Here is an 18,880-nt window from a genome sequence, read left to right as displayed (position 1 = left end):
AAAGGGAGACAGAACATAAAGACTCCTAACTCTGAGAAACGAACTAGGGGTGGTGGAAGGGGAGGAGGGCGGGGGGTGGGGGTGAATGGGTGACGGGCACTCAGGGGGGCACTTGGGCACTTGACGGGATGAGCACTGGGTGTTATTCTCTATGTTGGTAAATTGAACACCAATAAAAAATAAATTTATTAAAAAAAAAGAAATGTCTGAGGTTGGAATGGTCAAGGGATTTTTAAGATGAAGGATGGGCAATGTTTCATATTCTTGTATTGCTATGCTATTCTCTGAAATACCTGACCCCTTTTCCCTGAACTCCAACCTTCAAATTTTGTGTTCATTATTCTTTGGAAAAAATTTAGGAAAAAAAGACTATGTTAACCTTTTATTTGAGGAAGAACAAATGACAATTACAATAACAACAATAGCTAGGCTAGTAATAATAAAGTGTATATTAGGAATTTGACACCATTAAGAGAATCTTTTAAAAGTATATATTAAATCATCAATCTCTTACAGCAACATTCCATAGCCAAGATTGTTATCATTATCATTGTTTATAATGAAGAATTAGGTCACAGAGATATTAAGTGGCACAACCAGCATTCAGTGTGTGGTTCCAGACCTATTGTTCTTCCCTTTCTACTTGTTTGCTCCAAGCTTTAGAATTAGAGTTTAAGTAACATCAAGGTGTCAGTTCACTTGAAAAATTCAACTAAAAAGAGTTTAATAAAAGCTATGCATTTAAACACACGTTCCCTTGTCATCATGGGGAGGACAGAAGCAACATTCAATGGACTTAAGTAATTTTCAGATACATCAGGAAATTAGAATTCCACAAAACTGGTCACTCTATTGCTGTACTTGAGGAGTGGCCAAATAATACGTTATGTCCACAAGTGTAATTAATTTCCTTAGGTGTGTATAAAGTTGAAGACTTCAATTACACATTTATTAGTTCTAGAATAAAACACAGCTACTTGGGAATTTATGTGTCTATTCTTTGCCCACATTTATTAATAAATAAACTCTATCCATATAGATTAGGGACATCCTGCCATACCCAAATCATAAGAATTCTGATATATGTAATTAAGCCCACTATGGAATTCTAGAGAAGAAAATATTTTTAAATATTGTGAAATAGATTTAAGATATCAAAAATTTCAAAATAAATGATCTGATAATTCTTCTTGGGTTTGAATAATTCAGAAATAAAAAAGACCTATTTCCAAGTGTGTGTGTGTGTGTGTGTGTGTGTGTGTATTTTTTATCCTACGTTTCCAAGAGAAATACAAATTAAAAGCAAAAACAAACAAAAATGTCTGATATATGGGAAACAAAGCTGTCTGAGAAGATACATACATTTTTCAAGTATACAAGTATATAATCTAAATATTTTCCTTCATGTAGAAATATGGAATTTGATTAAAATATAGCTAAAACACTTTCTGTAGCATAAATTTATAAATCAGTTTCCACTAAAGCCTTAATTCCAAATATTGCAGGATTAAAATATTTGACATGGCTGATTTCATCATCTTTTAAATACTTAATACATCTTCTATGTAAATCTACATATTTAAAGATTTTACTTATTTATTCAAGAGAGGGGGGGAGAGAGGGAGAGAAAGAGAGAGCGAGAGAATGAATGAGCAGAGGGAGAGGGTCAAGCAGAGTTCTTACTAAGCAGGGAGTCTGACGTGAGAGGCTTGATTCTAGGATCCTGGGATCACAACCAGAGTGGAAGGCAGATGCATAACTGACTGAGCCATCGCGCTGCCCATCACTTAAAATCTTCATATTTTAAGTGAAGTTTAATAAATGGTGTTAGGAAAACTAGATACCCACATGCAAAAGACTGAAACTGGACTCTTATCTGGTGTTAAAAATAAAAATCAGTTTAAACTGGATTAAAAACTTAAATGGAAGACCTGAAACTATCAAACTCCTAGAAGAAAACATAGGGAAAAGCTCTCTGACATTGACCTCAGTAATGATTTTTTTGGATGACACTGAAAACCTCAGGCAAAAAAAGCAAAAAAATGCAAAAGTGGGACTGTGACTATATTAAAAAAAAAAAAAAGCTTCTGCAAAGCAAAGGAAGTTTCCATCAACAAAATGAAAATGCAACCCATGGACTGGAAGAAAACATCCATAAACCATATGTCTGATAAGAAGTTAATATTCAAAACATATAAGAAATTCATTTGGCCCAATAGCTAAAAGACAATCCAATTTAAAAATGGTCAAAGGAATACATTTTTTTCCAAAGAGGTATATAAATGGCCAACAGATATATGAAAAGAGGCTCAACAACAGTAATCATCAGAAAAATGCAAATTTCAACCATAATGAGGTATCACTTCATACATGTTAAATTATGAAAGAAAAGAAAAGAATAGAAAAGAAAGAAAGAAAAAATAAATACAAGAAAGAAGAAAGAGAGAAAGAGAGAGGGAGGGAGGGAGGGAAAAAATGATAGCAAATACTGGCAGGGATATGAAGAAAAGAGAGCTCTGTACACTGCTGTGGGAATGTAAATTGGTATAGCTACTAACAGAACACTGTATGGAGGTCACTCAAAAAACTAAAAAGAAAATTACCATATGATCCAGCATCCTTCTTTTGGGTATATATGCAAAGGAAATGAGATCAGTAACTTGAAGAGGTATCTGCGCTTCTGTACTCATTGAAGCATTATTCACAGCAGCCAAAACATGGAAACAATCAAAAAGGCCCTCAATGAATGGGTAAAGAAACTGTGGTATATATGCATAATAGAATATTAAGCCTCAAACAAGAAGGAGATCCTGACATTTGTGACAAAATGGATGAATGTAGAAGACATTATGCTAAGTGAAATAAGCTACATGTAGAAAGAAAAAATTGCATGATCTCACTTATATAGAGAGATCAAAGAGTCAAATATATAGAAGCAGAGAGTTACCAGGTTCAGGAAGGTGAAGGGTGATGGGGAGATGTTGGCTAAAGGGTATAGAATTGAAATTCTGTAGGACTAGAGTTGTGCAATTTATACAGAGATCTAATATACAAAATGATCATAGTTAATAATACTGTATTAAATACTGGAGATTTGCTATGAGACTAGATTTCAGGTGGTCTCACCATTAGAACAAATGGTAACTGTGTGAGGATATGGATATGTTAATGAGTTTGACTATGGTAGTCATTTCACTATGTATATGTATGTTAAATAACCATATTGTACACTGTAGACATAAAATTTTATAAGATCTTTAAAAATAATAAAAAATAGATTTTAAGGGTATAAATTAAATAGTAAGATTTTTAATTTTTAAAAAGATTTTATTTACTTATTTGAGAAAGAGACAGAGACAGTGCAAGAGACAGAGCACGCAAATCAGGGGAATGGGGCAAGGGGAGAGGGAGAAGCAGGCTCCTTAGTGAGCAGGGAGCTCTGATGACTCACAGCTTGATCTCAGGACCCTGGGATCATGACCTGAGTTGAAGGCAGATGCTTGACTGACTGAGCCACCCAGATGCCCCAAGTAGTAAGATTTTAAAAATATTTTAATGCTGACAGAATATTTCCTACAAGGTGTCAAGTGGACAATGACACATATAACAAAAGTCATAAGGAATAAACCCATAGAAGATAACAGAAATGAAAAATGGAACCAAATACAATAATGAGAGAAGTGAAGCAATAATATATAGTAGAAAAGAAATAAATGCAAACACATATGAATCCATCAAACTGTCAACTCAGTTTTACTAGACTCTAAGTCTTAAAAAATGAAAAATACAGAAATAAAATATTTATTATTTTGTTTATTTAATAATGTTGCTGTTGGCTGCCACTGTATGGTCTATTTTCACACAGCCTGGTAGATACTAACAAAATTTTCTGAAGGCAGGTCTCCTATGGTACTGTTCTTGTCATGGGAATCAGCAATTCATGGCATAAATTAGCTGTTTCAAAAACATTATACTAAGCTGGCAGTTGCAAAAGGTAGCCATGTCAAGGCATACTCAAAATAGAATTCCAACATCTATGATAAATTCGGCTTCATGTAGAAAGTCCTCTCTGCTTCAGTCTCAAATACACAAAATAGAATAAACATGAAACTACAATTTCAGCTCCTGTCCATAATCTGGTCTTCACATGTAAATGATGACCATGTCTCTAGGAGGCCAAGATTATATCAATCTCACAGTACATTGTCATAGACAAGTATTCGAATGATTAAAACCTAGAGAAAATTGTAATTTACCTCATTTCTCTTGTTTCATTTTAGGTATAATTTGACTATATTATTTGAATGAATAAAATGATGAACTTTGGACTCCCATTTCTGAGTAATCAAATTTTGCTTTTACATTTTGTTTTGAAGGTTCATATTATTTACTTGAAAATGATAGTGGATGCTTATTTTGTAAAAAGAAACAAATAGCACTGATGTATTACTAGAGCGTGAAACTCTATACCTTAGTCTTTTACTAATAAAACATTTATATCAGATATTTTATTAAAAGTAGGATTCTATATTGTGACCACAAATTTACAACAGCATGCTATATACTTTATAACTTACACCATTTTGAAGGCTAATAGTGTTTGATTTAATGATACTACAATGTCCTGTTGAGATAATTTGTGAATAAAGAATTAAAAAGTGGAAAATGATCTCCGACAGTTTGGTTTTTAAAAATCATTTCTTCTGTTTGAATTCTTCTCCTCCTTATACAACACATTACTTCAGAAATCGTAATTATTTAAGAGACAAGGTACAAATAATCTAGAGTATTACATGGAGAAATATGAGAATGTGTAATAAAGGTTAAGTCGGTTGTATATAAGACAGATTCATAAGTCAACAGAAATGGTATGTTGCTATAGCTATTTTTTCTCACTCAATGGTATGTTTTAAGATCTATCCATATAGATAGATATACATGTATTTCATTGTTTTCAACTGACTTGTAAGTAATTTCATCATATTTTTCATCCCTTTAAATACCCATTTCCTTGTTTTCCAATGTTTTACTATTTTTAAGAAGGCTATTCAGAGTATCATCAGATCATATCTCTGTGCTTCTCTGCAGCAGAAAACTAGAGGGAGAAAACTGATTTAGCTGTTCCTGATGTCATATTATATTGATATCTGTCTATGGAGCCTAAAAGATCAGTCTTCCATATTCTGAACATAAGACATAAGCCAATATATGATGATAGTAGTCCTGTGCCTGAGGTATATACTATTTACTTATTAAGAATATAGGTAAAGTAAATGTAGATGACTATTAAAATGTATAGGAGGGGTGCCTGGGTGGCTAAGTCAGTTGGGCCTCTGACTCATGGTTTTGGCTCAGATTATGATCCCAGGATTGTAAGAATGAGCCCCCATGTTGGGCTCTGTTCTGATCAGAGAGCCTGCTTAACATTCTCTCCTTCTTCTTCTGCCCCTCCTTTCTCTCTCTTTCTCAAAAAAATACACATATGGGAAAAATAAAATAATATATATTATTAATTAATAATACATATTAGTCACAGATAGGATTTTTAAATATTTTACATTGATATGTGTTGACATTTGTGATAGGTGAATAACTCAAGAAACCGATATTTTCCAAGTGACAGTACAAAATTGTGCATGGGTAAGAGATCCAATCAAAATGGGAAAAAGAAAAATGGATTTTAATTTAACAGAATATAAGAGGTTCATTGGTCATCAGGTTTCACATTCCACATTGCAGCTAGCCTTTAAGAAACCATTACTTACCAAGTTTTGGTACAATATTGAAAAGAGTATTACTAATTAGCTAAAAAGGTTATTAAAATATTATTATTTCTAAATACATATACATGATGCCAGAATTTCTTCAACTATTTCAGCAGAATAATTATCGTACAGATTGAATACAGAAACACATGTAAGTATCCAGATGTCTTCATGAAGTCTGACAATAAATATATTTGGAAAAATGTGAAACATTGCCACTCTTAACATCATTTTTATTTGTTTTAATACATATAGTTATTTTCCATAAATATATGCTATTCCATATTATATTAATATATTATGAATTTGTATTTTTATTTTATGAGTTAAATGAATATATTTCAACTTCTTTAGTTTTTATTTCTAATAAGGTAAATACTGATAAATATATTACACATTAAGAAAGCTCTTTGTGGCCAACAACAACAGCATTCTTTTTAAGAGTCCAAAGACCAAAAAGTTTGAGAGTCACTCTACATAAGGCGTGAATCTAAAAAAAATTTCATAATAAAAATTTGTGTGAAGAAATAATCATAGTCAAATCAAAAGACACTTTATATAGCAAATTTTTTAGCATCTACTACTCCAGGCCTTGAGGAAATAGCAGTGAAAGAGATTTATAGAGTCCATGCCCACAAGAAGCACACATTATGGTAAAGAGAGTCATAAAAGAAACCTATGGACTAATAAATAAACATATTCAAATAGTGTTAGCTCTCATTAAGAATAAAAAAGAATATGGAAATAATGAGTAGGAGACATGGATGGGGGGTCATTTCATTTTGGGTCATCTAGGAAAGCTCCTCAGAGAGGTCAGAGTAAAGCTGCAGTCTAAATATTGAGAAGAAGCCAGACCTGTGGATGAAGGTGGCAGGGAGAGGGAAGAGAGGGTTCTGGAATAGGAACTAGAAGATACATTTTTCTGAAGATGGTAGCAAATTTGGCAACGAAGGCCAATGCCACTGAGCTTTTAACAAAGAAGAGAGTCCAATTTTATCTTCTTTACATTATGAGGCAAGAATTATTTTTCTGATTTCACAGATAAGATTGAGGAATGGGGAACTTTTAAACTCCACTTGGTGTCATATGGCCAATTATTTGCAGAATTAGGCTTTGAAAATTGCATTCTAGACCAATCTAGTATAATGCCTCTCTCTCTCTCTTTTTTGTTAATAATAAATTTATTTTTTATTGATGTTCAATTTGCCAACATACAGAATAACACCCAGTGCTCATCCCGTCAAGTGCCCCACTCAGTGCCTGTCACCCATTTATATGATGCCTCTCTTAAGAGAGGTAATTCTAAATGAAATGAAGTGATGACAGGGGTTAGTGAGAGAAACAGAGTAAATGTTCAGAGAAATTTAATAGTCTCTGCTTGCCCTACCCCTAATAACCAGCAAAATGCCTCTCATATGTATACAGCTGTGCTGGATATAATAGGGAGGTATAGTATCATTAGGAGCATTAAGTCATACACAGTATTAACAAAATTAAGGTCAAATTAATAGCATTGGAGGTCAATAAAATAGGACTTCTATAGAAGAGAGATCAAGAAACGGTTTAGAATTGGCTTGCAAGTAGCTGAGGCTACACAGGGACTTTCTGCTTTTGTTTTATATTTATTCTTTTTAAAAAAGATGTTATTTATTTATTTTACAGAGAGAGAGAGAGAGAGAGAGAGAGAGAGCAAGCAGGGGAGCGGCAGAGGGAGAGGGAGAAGCAGGCTCCCTACTGAGCAGGAAGCCAGATGCAGGGCTCTATTCCCAGGACCCCGAGACCATAATACCATGACCAGAGCCAAAGGCAGGCACCCAACTGACTGAGCTACCCAGGAGTTCCAGTTTTATACTTATTCTTACAAACAAAAGTTAAGTGTGCCCAACTTTTATAAAATTAAAAGAGAAAATTTTTTCAATTGCTTCATTAGCAGATGGTTATATATATTATCAAAGGATTTTCTTTTTCTTTTTTTTAAAGGTTTTATTTATTTATTCATGAGACACACACACACACCGAGAGAGAGAGAGAGAGAGAGAGAGAGAGAGAGAGAGAGAGAGAAGCAGGCTCCATGCAGAGAGCCTGACATGGGACTTGATCCTGGGTCTCCAGGATCACGCCCTGGGCTGGAGGCAGCACTAAACCTCTGAGCTACCCAGGCTGCCCAGATTATATCCTTTTCAATGGATTTACTACCTAGTAATTGCTCATTATTCATTTAACTATCAGTTGCAAACTGATTATTTAACAGAGAGAGGAGACAGTAAAATATCTAAGAGTTTAATAATTTTTTTGGAGACAATTTTTTTAAAAGTTAGAAATAAGTGGTAAAATATAAGGACTTACGAGTACTTTATTCACATTAAAATTGATGGAACCTATCTATTGTATATAATGTAAGATATTAAGATTTTATTTGAGTAAAAACAAAACACAAACAAAATAAGCACCCTGTCTACCACTGTATGATATGTGCCACAAATACATTTTAAATGTAGAGCCTAGGGATGCCTGGGTGGCTTGGTGGTTGAGCATCTGCCTTTGGCTCAGGGCGTGATCCCGGGGTCTTGGGATCGAGTCCCACATCGGGCTCCCTACAGGGAGTCTGCTTCTCCTTCTGCCTGTGTCTCCACCTCTCTCTGTGTCTCATGAATAAATACATAGAATCTTTTAAAATATAAAAAAAAAATAAATGTACAGCCTAAAGTTGAAACATCGGGGAGTGAATTATCCTTTTACCTTCTAAAGTATTTCATTTTTTAATATACACAACCCCCTCAAACTGTGAAGGTAATCAACTTGATGATATTCAAATATGTAAAGTTCTCATAGCCTTTTGTGTGTGTTTTTTCCCCCAAAGTACACTTCCTTTTTATATATTTATTTTTATATTTCATCAAAATCTTCTCTACTATGCTATAAACTCCTTAAGAACAGTCACTGTGTGACTGGTTATTTCTCTTGGACCACATTACACAGAAGGATTTCAATAATTCAAAATCTTCTTGGTGGAATCAATCAATGTGTTTCTGCTGTTGACAAACAGGCTTTTATGCTGTCCTGTGATCAAACATCCTGCCACACCATGCTATCCTATCTAACCTGTGTGAACCCTTTCCAATGGACCATAAAGCTCCTAGGTGATCCTTTTTTCTTTTTTTCTTTTTTTTATTTTTATTTACTTTTTTTTAATTAATTTTTATTGGTGTTCAATTTACCAACATACAGAAAAACACCCAGTGCTCATCCCGTCAAGTGTCCACCTCAGGGCCCGTCACCCATTCCCCTCCAACACCCGCCCTCCTCCTCTTCCACCACCCCTAGTTCGTTTCCCCGAGTTAGGAGTCTTTATGTTCTGTCTCCCTTCCTGATATTTCCCAACATTTCTTCTCCCTTCCTTTATATTCCCTTTCACTATTATTCATATTCCCCAAATGAATGAGAACATACACTGTTTGTCCTTCTCCGATTGACTTACTTCACTCAGCATAATACCCTCCAGTTCCATCCACGTTGAAGCAAATGGTGGGTATTTGTCGTTTCTAATGCTGAGTAATATTCCATTGTATACATAGACCACATCTTCTTTATCCATTCATCTTTCGATGGACACCGAGGCTCCTTCCACAGTTTGGCTATTGTGGCCATTGCTGATAGAAACATCGGGGTGCAGGTGTCCCGACGTTTCATTGCATCTGAATCTTTGGGGTAAATCCCCAACAGTGCAATTGCTGGGTCGTAGGGCAGGTCTATTTTTAACTCTTTGAGGCACCTCCACACAGTTTTCCAGAGTGGCTGCACCAGTTCACATTCCCACCAACAGTGTAAGAGGGTTCCCTTTTCTCCGCATCCTCTCCAACATTTGTTGTTTCCTGCCTTGTTAATTTTCCCCATTCTCACTGGTGTGAGGTGGTATCTCATTGTGGTTTTGATTTGTATTTCCCTGATGGCAAGTGATGCAGAGCATTTTCTCATGTGCTTGTTGGCCATGTCCATGTCTTCCTCTGTGAGATTTCTCTTCATGTCTTTTGCCCATTTCATGATTGGATTGTTTGTTTCTTTGGTGATCCTTTTTTCTTAATTGTCAGGGAAATTTGTTTTTTTAACCAATCCATACCAATGGCATGAATGCCTAACACTGTGTCGAATGTGCCATCTCTCTACTTCACCTTCATCCTATCCCCCACCACACGTACAGATAGTTCTGTAGCCAGACACAGGTTATCCAAAAGAAATGCCTCTAATAATGGAAATTTAAGCACAATGACAATTTTTAAAGTGACATTTTAAAAGAAACATTTTAGCACTCTGAACAATAACCCACATGCATGACCGTCAGCATGCTTATAATTTAAACACCTCGACAGATGATATTTTCTTTTTCTCTTTAAATTCAATTTGCCAACATATAGTATAACACCCAGTGCTCAGATGATATTTTCTGATCAAGACTAACTGATCATTTGTTGGTAGACATGATGTATCTTTACGTAGCACAAAGCTGAAACTCACTATAAATAAACGGTCCAACTTAATTAGGATATAGTTTAAATATTCTATAGTCTGTAAAAAAAAAAGTAAAATGTGTAAGTATGAAAAAACATCAAAGTGAAGGAAATGCAGTCTGTGCCTGATTAGATAATATCAAATTGAAATGTTACCTTTCGGTGTAGTTATTCAAACAAGTACTTAAAAAATCATTAGTGGATTTTACCTGCAATTATCCACACGAATTTTTTTCACTGCCTTGGATGGGATGAAAGATTCCAGGTTATTGATTTCTATAACTTTGATGCAGCCAGTAAAATTCTCAACTGGTCCAGAAATCTGAGATGGAGGGAGAAAAGGAGGGAAGGGGAAAGTGAGAGAGAATTTTACATTATTTTCTTTAATATATTATTCTTGCTGTAAACTAGTCAATCAGACTGCAAGGTTGATTTATTCAATATATTGGTAGAAAGTAATTCAACTCTTTTGCTAAACATAATTCCAAAAATGAGTATAAAAGAATACTATCATAATCAAAAGTTACTTGGAATCTGTAGATCTTATCACTGTATGATTCACTTACATATGAATAAGGAAAAAATTTCATTATTATAGTGAATTATAGCTGAAACATGGGAGAAAATCTAATACCCTCATCCTCCTCATTCTCCACATCGATGGATTATACGTTTCCATCTTTTGCTTCTGTTCCGTGTACTTTTTCTTTCAAACATTAGTTACCTTGCCCCATACACAGCTGTCAAAGCATCAAGAAAACTTTCTCTTTCTGTTGTCAAAGGAAACATAGTAAACTATGAATATCTGTGACATCCCGCAGCCCTGATGGATTCTACATGCCTTTGTGTAAAGTTGTGTGGCCTATCCTCTTTAGGAATAACTTGGGCCAAAACTAACAACTAGAAAGATTGCCAAAGGGCCAAAATTTAAAAAAAAAATAAGGACATTGGAAAGCATTTGTTTTGTTGAACAAATAAAACTTCTTAAAGATAAACAGACATAAGACTTCTCATTTTACTCACTGTGAACATACAATACTATTCTATTAGTTCTATGCCTACACAAGTTTAGATTAATGTGAAAAAGAGAAGTTAATAAAAAGTAAAAGGGGCACAGCTCAGAGTTTAATAGTTAGATATGAGTATTTATTTAAGGTTCTGTTTTCTGTTATGTTCTTGATACTATTAAAAATTTCAAGCTAAGATGGACCAAATTATGAGCAAGATAGTCACTGAATTTGTACATTGAAAAATAAATTGCCTATCTTGATTTTTGAATTAAAAATAAGCACTATTTGCATTTTCAAGACTTGGCTTCTCATTGAGTGTAATATTAAAAAGGATGGAAGGAAGGAAGTCTTTGTCTAGCTTAGAAATTTTAGGGTGAATTTATTTTATCTCATCTTTTAACTGAGATTCTTGGTTTAAAAACCTTTAAATATTTTCTCTGCTTTCTGATATAAACACAAATGTTCTACAAACCCTCTCAACAAACAACACTCTGTCAACCCTCAAAAATGACTGACTAGAAAACAAAACAATATTTCACACAGCAAGTTTACAAAGAAGTCAGTTCATTCCATAGAAAACAGATACTTGGCTCTTACATGTTGCAGAAGGGAAAAATATTGTTAGCTTAACGTTTTAAAGGAGTTTATTATTCTTTTTGTTTTTAACTTTAATTTGCATTTTATCACAGGTATATATAAATATAGTTTATAAATTTTAATGTAAAATTTACATATGCCTCTTCTGAACATCATAAATTTCTGAATATACAGTTTATAGTTTTAAAATTAAAAACCTAAATAGTCTTGGAAAAATGCTATTGATGGTAATGATTATGAATGTTATACTTTAATATAGCTCAAAAGTAGCACAATATATGTGCATATTTAAATATATTTTTTTCTCTGTTCATGAAGATCCTTATTACTTAGGAGGATGAGAAATATGGAGAAAGGTACAGCTTTTTAAATATATACAAAGCTATGAAAAATGCTTTAAAAGAAAATGGTTCTATGATTACTCTATATGATGCTTAATAGAATTTTATGATTCAAATCTCATTCACATATTATGGGTTAAAAGACAAATATTAATTTATTTACCTTAGACCTTACTACAAGAAAAAATTTCCGTATCCCTTAAACTTGAATGAATTCAAAATTCTTTCATTTCTTCTATATTAATAGATTCAAAACTTTCCAGTCTTTCACACATTAACTTCAGGGAGTCTTGTTCAGGATGAGTTAATTAGTTCCCAAATTCTCATGTAAGACTTTATAATTTTGAATATGGAAATTTCACTTTTCAAAAAAAAAAAGTCAATCAAACTTGTACCCAGAAACAGTACATCTGAATAGTAAACGCAAATCACATGGGCGTTAGATAATTTCTAGTGTTGAGAACTTTTTCTCCTTGAATTTGATTAATTTATAATAATCTGGTTAGTTAGGTCTCTGAGATGAGGTTTTAAGAAGTAAAAGGGAAACACAATATATATAATTGATACGACGAGTTACATGTAACCATATATAATAGACTCATTAAAGACAAGAAATCATGAAAAATCACCTATATGAGATTATAGAAATAGTACTATTACATGTTATCTCCCTTCAGTGAGAAAAGGGAGTACTTTGTACTCCCATATACTCCTGGGATTTCTCATATTTGGTTCTTATTTTTGTTTGAGAGAAATAAGGAAATAATGACCCTCAGTTACTTCTAAATAGTGTAAAATGGCCACTACACAGCATCAAGAATATAATTCACAGTACTGAATAGTAATCATAACAGCATTCTCATTTTTTACCTCAAATTTGTCTCCAAGTTATAAATACACCTTCAATATATTCTCATTTTTCTACCTTTACATTAATAGAAGAATATTTATTCTATTTCTGGTATATGATGGCCTTTATTCTCATTTTTTTCCAAAATTTTATTTAAATTCTAGTTAGTTAACATACAGTGTAATATTGGTTTCAGGAGCAGATTTTAGTGATTACTTACAACTTACATATAACAACCAGTGCTCATCACAACAAGTGCACTCCTTAATGCTCATCACCCTTTTAGTCCATCACTTGCCATTCTCCCGTCCAGGAGCCTTCAGTTTGTTCTCTATAGTTCAAGAGTCCCTTATGGTTTGCTTACTTTTTCTTTTTTTATACCTTCTCCTATGTTCATCTGTTTTGTTTCTTAAATTCCACATATAAACAAAATATGGTATTTGTCTTTTTCTGACTGACTTATTTCACTTAGCATAACATATTCTAGCTGCATCCATGTCTTCAATGGATATTTGGGCTCTTTCCATATTTGCCTATTGTTGATAATGCTGTTATAAGCATTGGGGTTCATGTGCCCCTTTGAATCAGTATTTTTGTATCCTTTGGGTAAATACCTAATGGTATAATTGCTGGATTAGGGTACTTCTATTTTTAACTTTATGAGGAATCTCCATACTATTGTGGCTGCACCATTTTCATTCCCACCAAGAGTGTAAGAGGGTTACCCTTTTTCCACATCTTCTCCAACATCTGTTGTTTTCTGAGTCACTAACTAGTCATTTTGACAGGTGTGAGGTGGTATCTCACGGTGGTATGTGATTTGTAATGATGAGTGATGTTGAAGATCTTTTCATGAGCCTGTTAGGCATCAAGATGTCTTTGGAAAAATGTTTATTCTTGTAATCTGCCCATTTTTTAAACTGGATTATTTGTTTTTTGGGTATTGAGTTTCATAAATTCTTTATAGATTTCGGATACTAACCCTTTATCAGATGTCATTTACAAATATCTTCTCCCATTGCAAAGGTTGCCTTTTAGTTTTGTTGATTGTTTCCTTAGCTGTGCAGAAGCTTTTTATCTTGAAGAAGTCCCAATAGTTTATTTTGGCTTTTGTTTCCCTTGTCTCCAGAGACATGACTAGTAGGAAGCTGCTTTGCCTAAGGTCAAAGAGGTTGCTGGCTGGTTCTCTTTTAGGATTTTGATGGTTTCCTGTCTCACATTTAGGTCTTTCGTCCATTTTGAATTTATTTTTCTGTATGGTGTAAGAAAGTGGTCCAGTTTCATTCTTTGAACATGGCTATTTAGTTTTCCCAACATCATTTGTTGAAGAGACTGTCTTTTTTCCTTTGAGTATTGATTGTTTCCTGCTTTGTCAAAGATTAGTTAACTATATAGTTGTGGGTCCATTTCCAGGTTTTCTCTTCTGTTCCGTTGATCTATGTATCTGTTTTTGTGACAGTACCATACTGTTTTGATGACTACAGTTTCAGGATAAATCAAATGCATATTATGACAATATCACGCATGTCTGGAGGGAGATGAACTCAAAACCATGTAATATAGTTGCCAATTTTGATTGCAAGTATAATTATTAGCTCATGAGATTTTTCTTGTCATTGCAACAAAAGAAATCCTACTTTGACTAGTAAAGAGCTGGGGGGAAAACAGTGCAATACCAAAGAGCAGCTCTATATTCCATTTGTGATCTCTAGATACTATTTCACACCAAAGGCAGTCTGGATTTCTTGGAGAAACGCCTAATTATTCATCTGGGAAAACCTAAGAAACCATGGAAACTCTACAGTACGAAGAGTTTAGTTTCTTCATCAAAATTTTGCTCAAAAAATAAAATTGACAGAAGACTTTATACATAAAATGTTATGGAGTATTCATATCACAATATATGGATACTATTTGGTTTATTTAGCTTGATTTAAACAAACTATTTTAAAAGAAGGTTATAAAACAGGAAAATGTGAAAACTAACAATATATGATAGTAAAAAATTATTACTTCTTAAAGGTGATAATACAGTTATGGTGATCATTTTTGAAGATGACTTAGCTTACAGAAATAAAGACAAGAACATTTACAAATAAAATGTTCTGATGTCTGAGATAAGCTTCCAGAACATCTTGAAGATGGAGGGTGGAGTACACATTTCATAGATGAAATATGGCTGTGTCTTTTCATTTGCTGAAGCTGCCGGTGAATTCATCACATTCTTTTTTTCTACATTTGCATATATTTGAAATTTTATTAAAACAACAACAACAAACTTCTACTTCTTTTTTTCAAAAAAAGATTTTATTTATTTATTCATGAAAGACACAGAGAGGAAGAGAGGCAGAGACACAGGCAGAGGGAGAAGCAGGCTCCATGCAAGGAGCCCGATGTGGGACTCGATCCCAGGACCCCAGGATCATGCCTGGAGCCAAAGGCAGACGCTCAACCGCTGAGCCACTCAGGCATCCCCAAACATCTACATCATAGACACTCAGTCACCGCTTCAGCTGGTGTTTACTTGACTTATTCCCCCAGCATTATGACACCCCCAGCAGCTCTCCAGCTCTAATACAGTGGTTTAAAGTACCCTAGTTATTCCAAAATCTCCATTTCTTCTGATATTTTGATCTGTTACTTCTCTTCTTAACTACTCCTTTTAAAAACAGGAAGTTCATTCAGCTGTACCCTCTTCTTTACCACATTTCTCCCTCATGCTCACCTTTTAAGCTCTTTCTTCCAACACAAGAAAATTTGCTTTATTGCTGTCTAATTTAATCTTATTCTCTCAATTCCTACTCATGGATGATGGTACATGTTTTTGCATGAAACGTAAATCGTGGACCATTTTAAGAAATAAAATTTTATGTTTCTATTTTAACACTGAAAACTTTTCAGCATCCACAATCATCAGAGTAGCACAAGAAAAACAATTCTGGCTTGGTAAAAAGGCTTGATAATAATTTTTTTTAAACACTAAGAGCAATGATAATAAAATAAAAGTAATAATCACTATCTATTGAATATTAACTATTATGCATTTATTCTTCATAATAATCTTAGCAGATAGATTCTATCAGCATCTTGGTTTGTTATTTCCTATTTATTTTATAGTATTTCTATTACTGATGTCCTAAAAAGATTCTCTAGCATCATATTTACACAGGTAGTTTTCAACCAAAAAAATGATTTTTCACCTTTCTTTGCACATCAGTGCCTTATTGGCAGAAGGCATTATGCAAGCACATTTCAGTTCCTCTGTTCCTCTCTTTTTTTTTGGGAAGCCAGCCACCCCAAAGGCAGTCTATCTTCAGACTACTATATGTTGAGGAACTCTCCCAGAAGTTGCCAAATACTGTATGTGGCTAAATTTAATGTTTCAATATGGGACATAGTATTAGGCAGTCCACCAGCTGAAGATCTTAATCTATATCTCTAACTTAGTTATTATCAATAACAAAGCTGGCAAATGTAACTTCATTTCTCTGACACCTTGTGTGTGCTGTTTAATGGGTTCTAAATTTGTTTGGAAAATAGCTCTTTCAAATTGCACCAATCTCTGTTAGGTGTTGAAATATAGGGTAATTTTCCCAAGTCACAAACCTAGAACATGGCATGGCATAACTAGACTAGATTTTAGGTCACTGAGCCTGAAGATTATGCTCTTCCTCACTTTCCTATACTAAGAATTCTTCAAGTTTGTTTGTTATCCTTTACCCACTATAGATCTGGCATTATTTAATTGTTCAAATATTGGGAATTGTTATTTATTTATTGTAGGTTCCTTAGCACTATATGCTTTTAGCTCAAATGCCTTTAACAGGAATTTGAATATGATCATAAATCCTTATATGATTATTATGTTTCAAAACGAAGACAGGATATTGTGATATAATCTATGCCTTGCTTATTTCTGATCCTGCAACTAGTAAAAAAGTTCATAAAATTTGGGGAAAAAATCTGTTACACATTAGCACTGCTATAGACTAAATGTGTCCCCTCCCAAATTCCTATGTTGAAACCAAATTCCCAGAGTGGAGGTATTTGGAGGTAGACCTTTGGGAGGTGATTAGGTCATGGGGTTGGTGATCTCATAAACTGGATTAGTGACCTTATACAAGAAACCCTAGAAATATCATTCAACTCTTCCACTAGGTAATGCAACCAGAAGATCTTAACTATCTATGAGTCAGGAAGTGGGGCTCACTAGACACCAAATGTACTAGAACCTTGATATGGATTTCCCAGTCTTGCAATATATTTTCTTAGAACCATAAATCTGGCACCATTTACAAGCTAAAATTTAATTAGGTATCAATTATGTCAATTCCCACTTAACTTTACAATGGAAACTATTTATTAAAAGTAACACCTTAAGAAAATTCAAGCATAATTTAAGATATGAAAAATAAGTTATCATTTCCTTTCAGTCTGAATAATTAGGAAAATGCAAACTTAAATAGGAATTTGATCTACAATGTTGTTCAATATTAGATGAGTTAATGATTCTATAAAATAAATATTTAGATGCATGTTATAAATAATTTCTTTAGATTCAAGGTTTTCTTCTGATTTTTAATTTTTATTTTTTTTAAAGATTTTTTATTTATTTGAGAGGGAGTGAGAATGAGAGAGATCACAGACAGAGAGGAAGAGGGAGAATCAGACTAGTCATGGAACCAGAAGCCTGATGCGGGGCTCAATCCCAAGACCCTGAAATCATGACCTGAGCCAAAGGCAGAGAGATGCTTACCAACTAAGCTACCCAGGCACCCCTTCTTTTGATTTTTTAATGAAAATAAGTGTTATTAAAAATAAATAAATAAATAAAAGAAAATAAGTGTTATTAAAACGTCTCATTTTTTTTCTTAGTTTTAAAATCAAAAAGTGAAGAAATTCTTCAAAAAACCTCACACTGAATTTGCAACTCACTGATGTCCTATTTGATGGTTGAAGGATTCCTGAAATAAGAAAGCTTTAGGTATTCTTAAAGTGAAATATTGGAAAAGGCAGATGCTGTCTTTGCTTGAATTACAAAAATAAAATAGGTAGTTTTCTATATTTGCAATGGTTACTTGAAGAAGTCAGCAATAAAAATTCAAATTTAAGTTAAATGTTGCAGTTTTGCAGTTTTTTGCTAGTCTTAGTTCACTAAATAAAAATACATTTGAAAATAAGATTCCACTGTGTTGACACCAGTAACCAAGTCACCTTCTACTGTTCCTGTGACTTTAGACTCACAATCAAGCCTGTCAGAAAAGAAGCCAATGTGGCAATTTTGCGGACTCGTCTCCATATGGAGTCCAATAATGATAACACTTTTACCTACATACTATTCTTCAGGTCATGGTATTGCATCGGATCCCTGTCTCTAATGTTAGCATATAGGTTGAATACATTTCAGAAAAGGAAGTATTTTATAGAAGATTTTAGAGTCTGAAAAAAATGTAAATGCTTTAAGAGTAAAGTAAGCATAAGGCAAGTTCTTGCTTAAGAGAAATTTATTCCATCAAATTCCAACCTTAAAATTCATGAAACAATTCACAAGCATGCCTCTATATTCCAGAATTTACAGAAATGCTCTGTTGCAAATAATTTTGATAGATTTCCCCAGACTTTGAAAGCATAAGAAGAAATCAGGCATATGAATCCAGGTACAACAGGCTGATCTTACCCACTTTGTGCTGGCATATCACATACCCGCCTACACTGTTTCGCTCTCAAGTTTTTCGTCATTCTCTGAAGTAGCAGAATGGAGGAGAGAAGGATGTTTTTAAGTTAAAAGCATTCCGTTTAAAGTACTCACATT

The 18,880-nt window shown here is 33.7% G+C and overlaps 1 protein-coding gene across 1 annotated transcript in view; it reads right to left on the bottom strand.

Moving 5' to 3' along the window:
• Positions 1-18,880, bottom strand: part of EYS (eyes shut homolog) — a 1,534,343-nt gene that overhangs the window by 485,184 nt on the left and 1,030,279 nt on the right. Inside the window, exon 27 of the mRNA XM_041742712.1 lies at positions 10,480-10,592. Coding sequence (XP_041598646.1) covers positions 10,480-10,592 — 113 coding nt within the window. The remainder of the gene's footprint in view (positions 1-10,479; positions 10,593-18,880) is intronic.

Source organism: Vulpes lagopus, chromosome 1 (genome assembly GCF_018345385.1).
Source record: "Vulpes lagopus strain Blue_001 chromosome 1, ASM1834538v1, whole genome shotgun sequence".
Classification (NCBI taxonomy): Eukaryota; Metazoa; Chordata; class Mammalia; order Carnivora; family Canidae; genus Vulpes; species Vulpes lagopus.
This window is presented reverse-complemented; position numbering and strand designations above follow the sequence as displayed.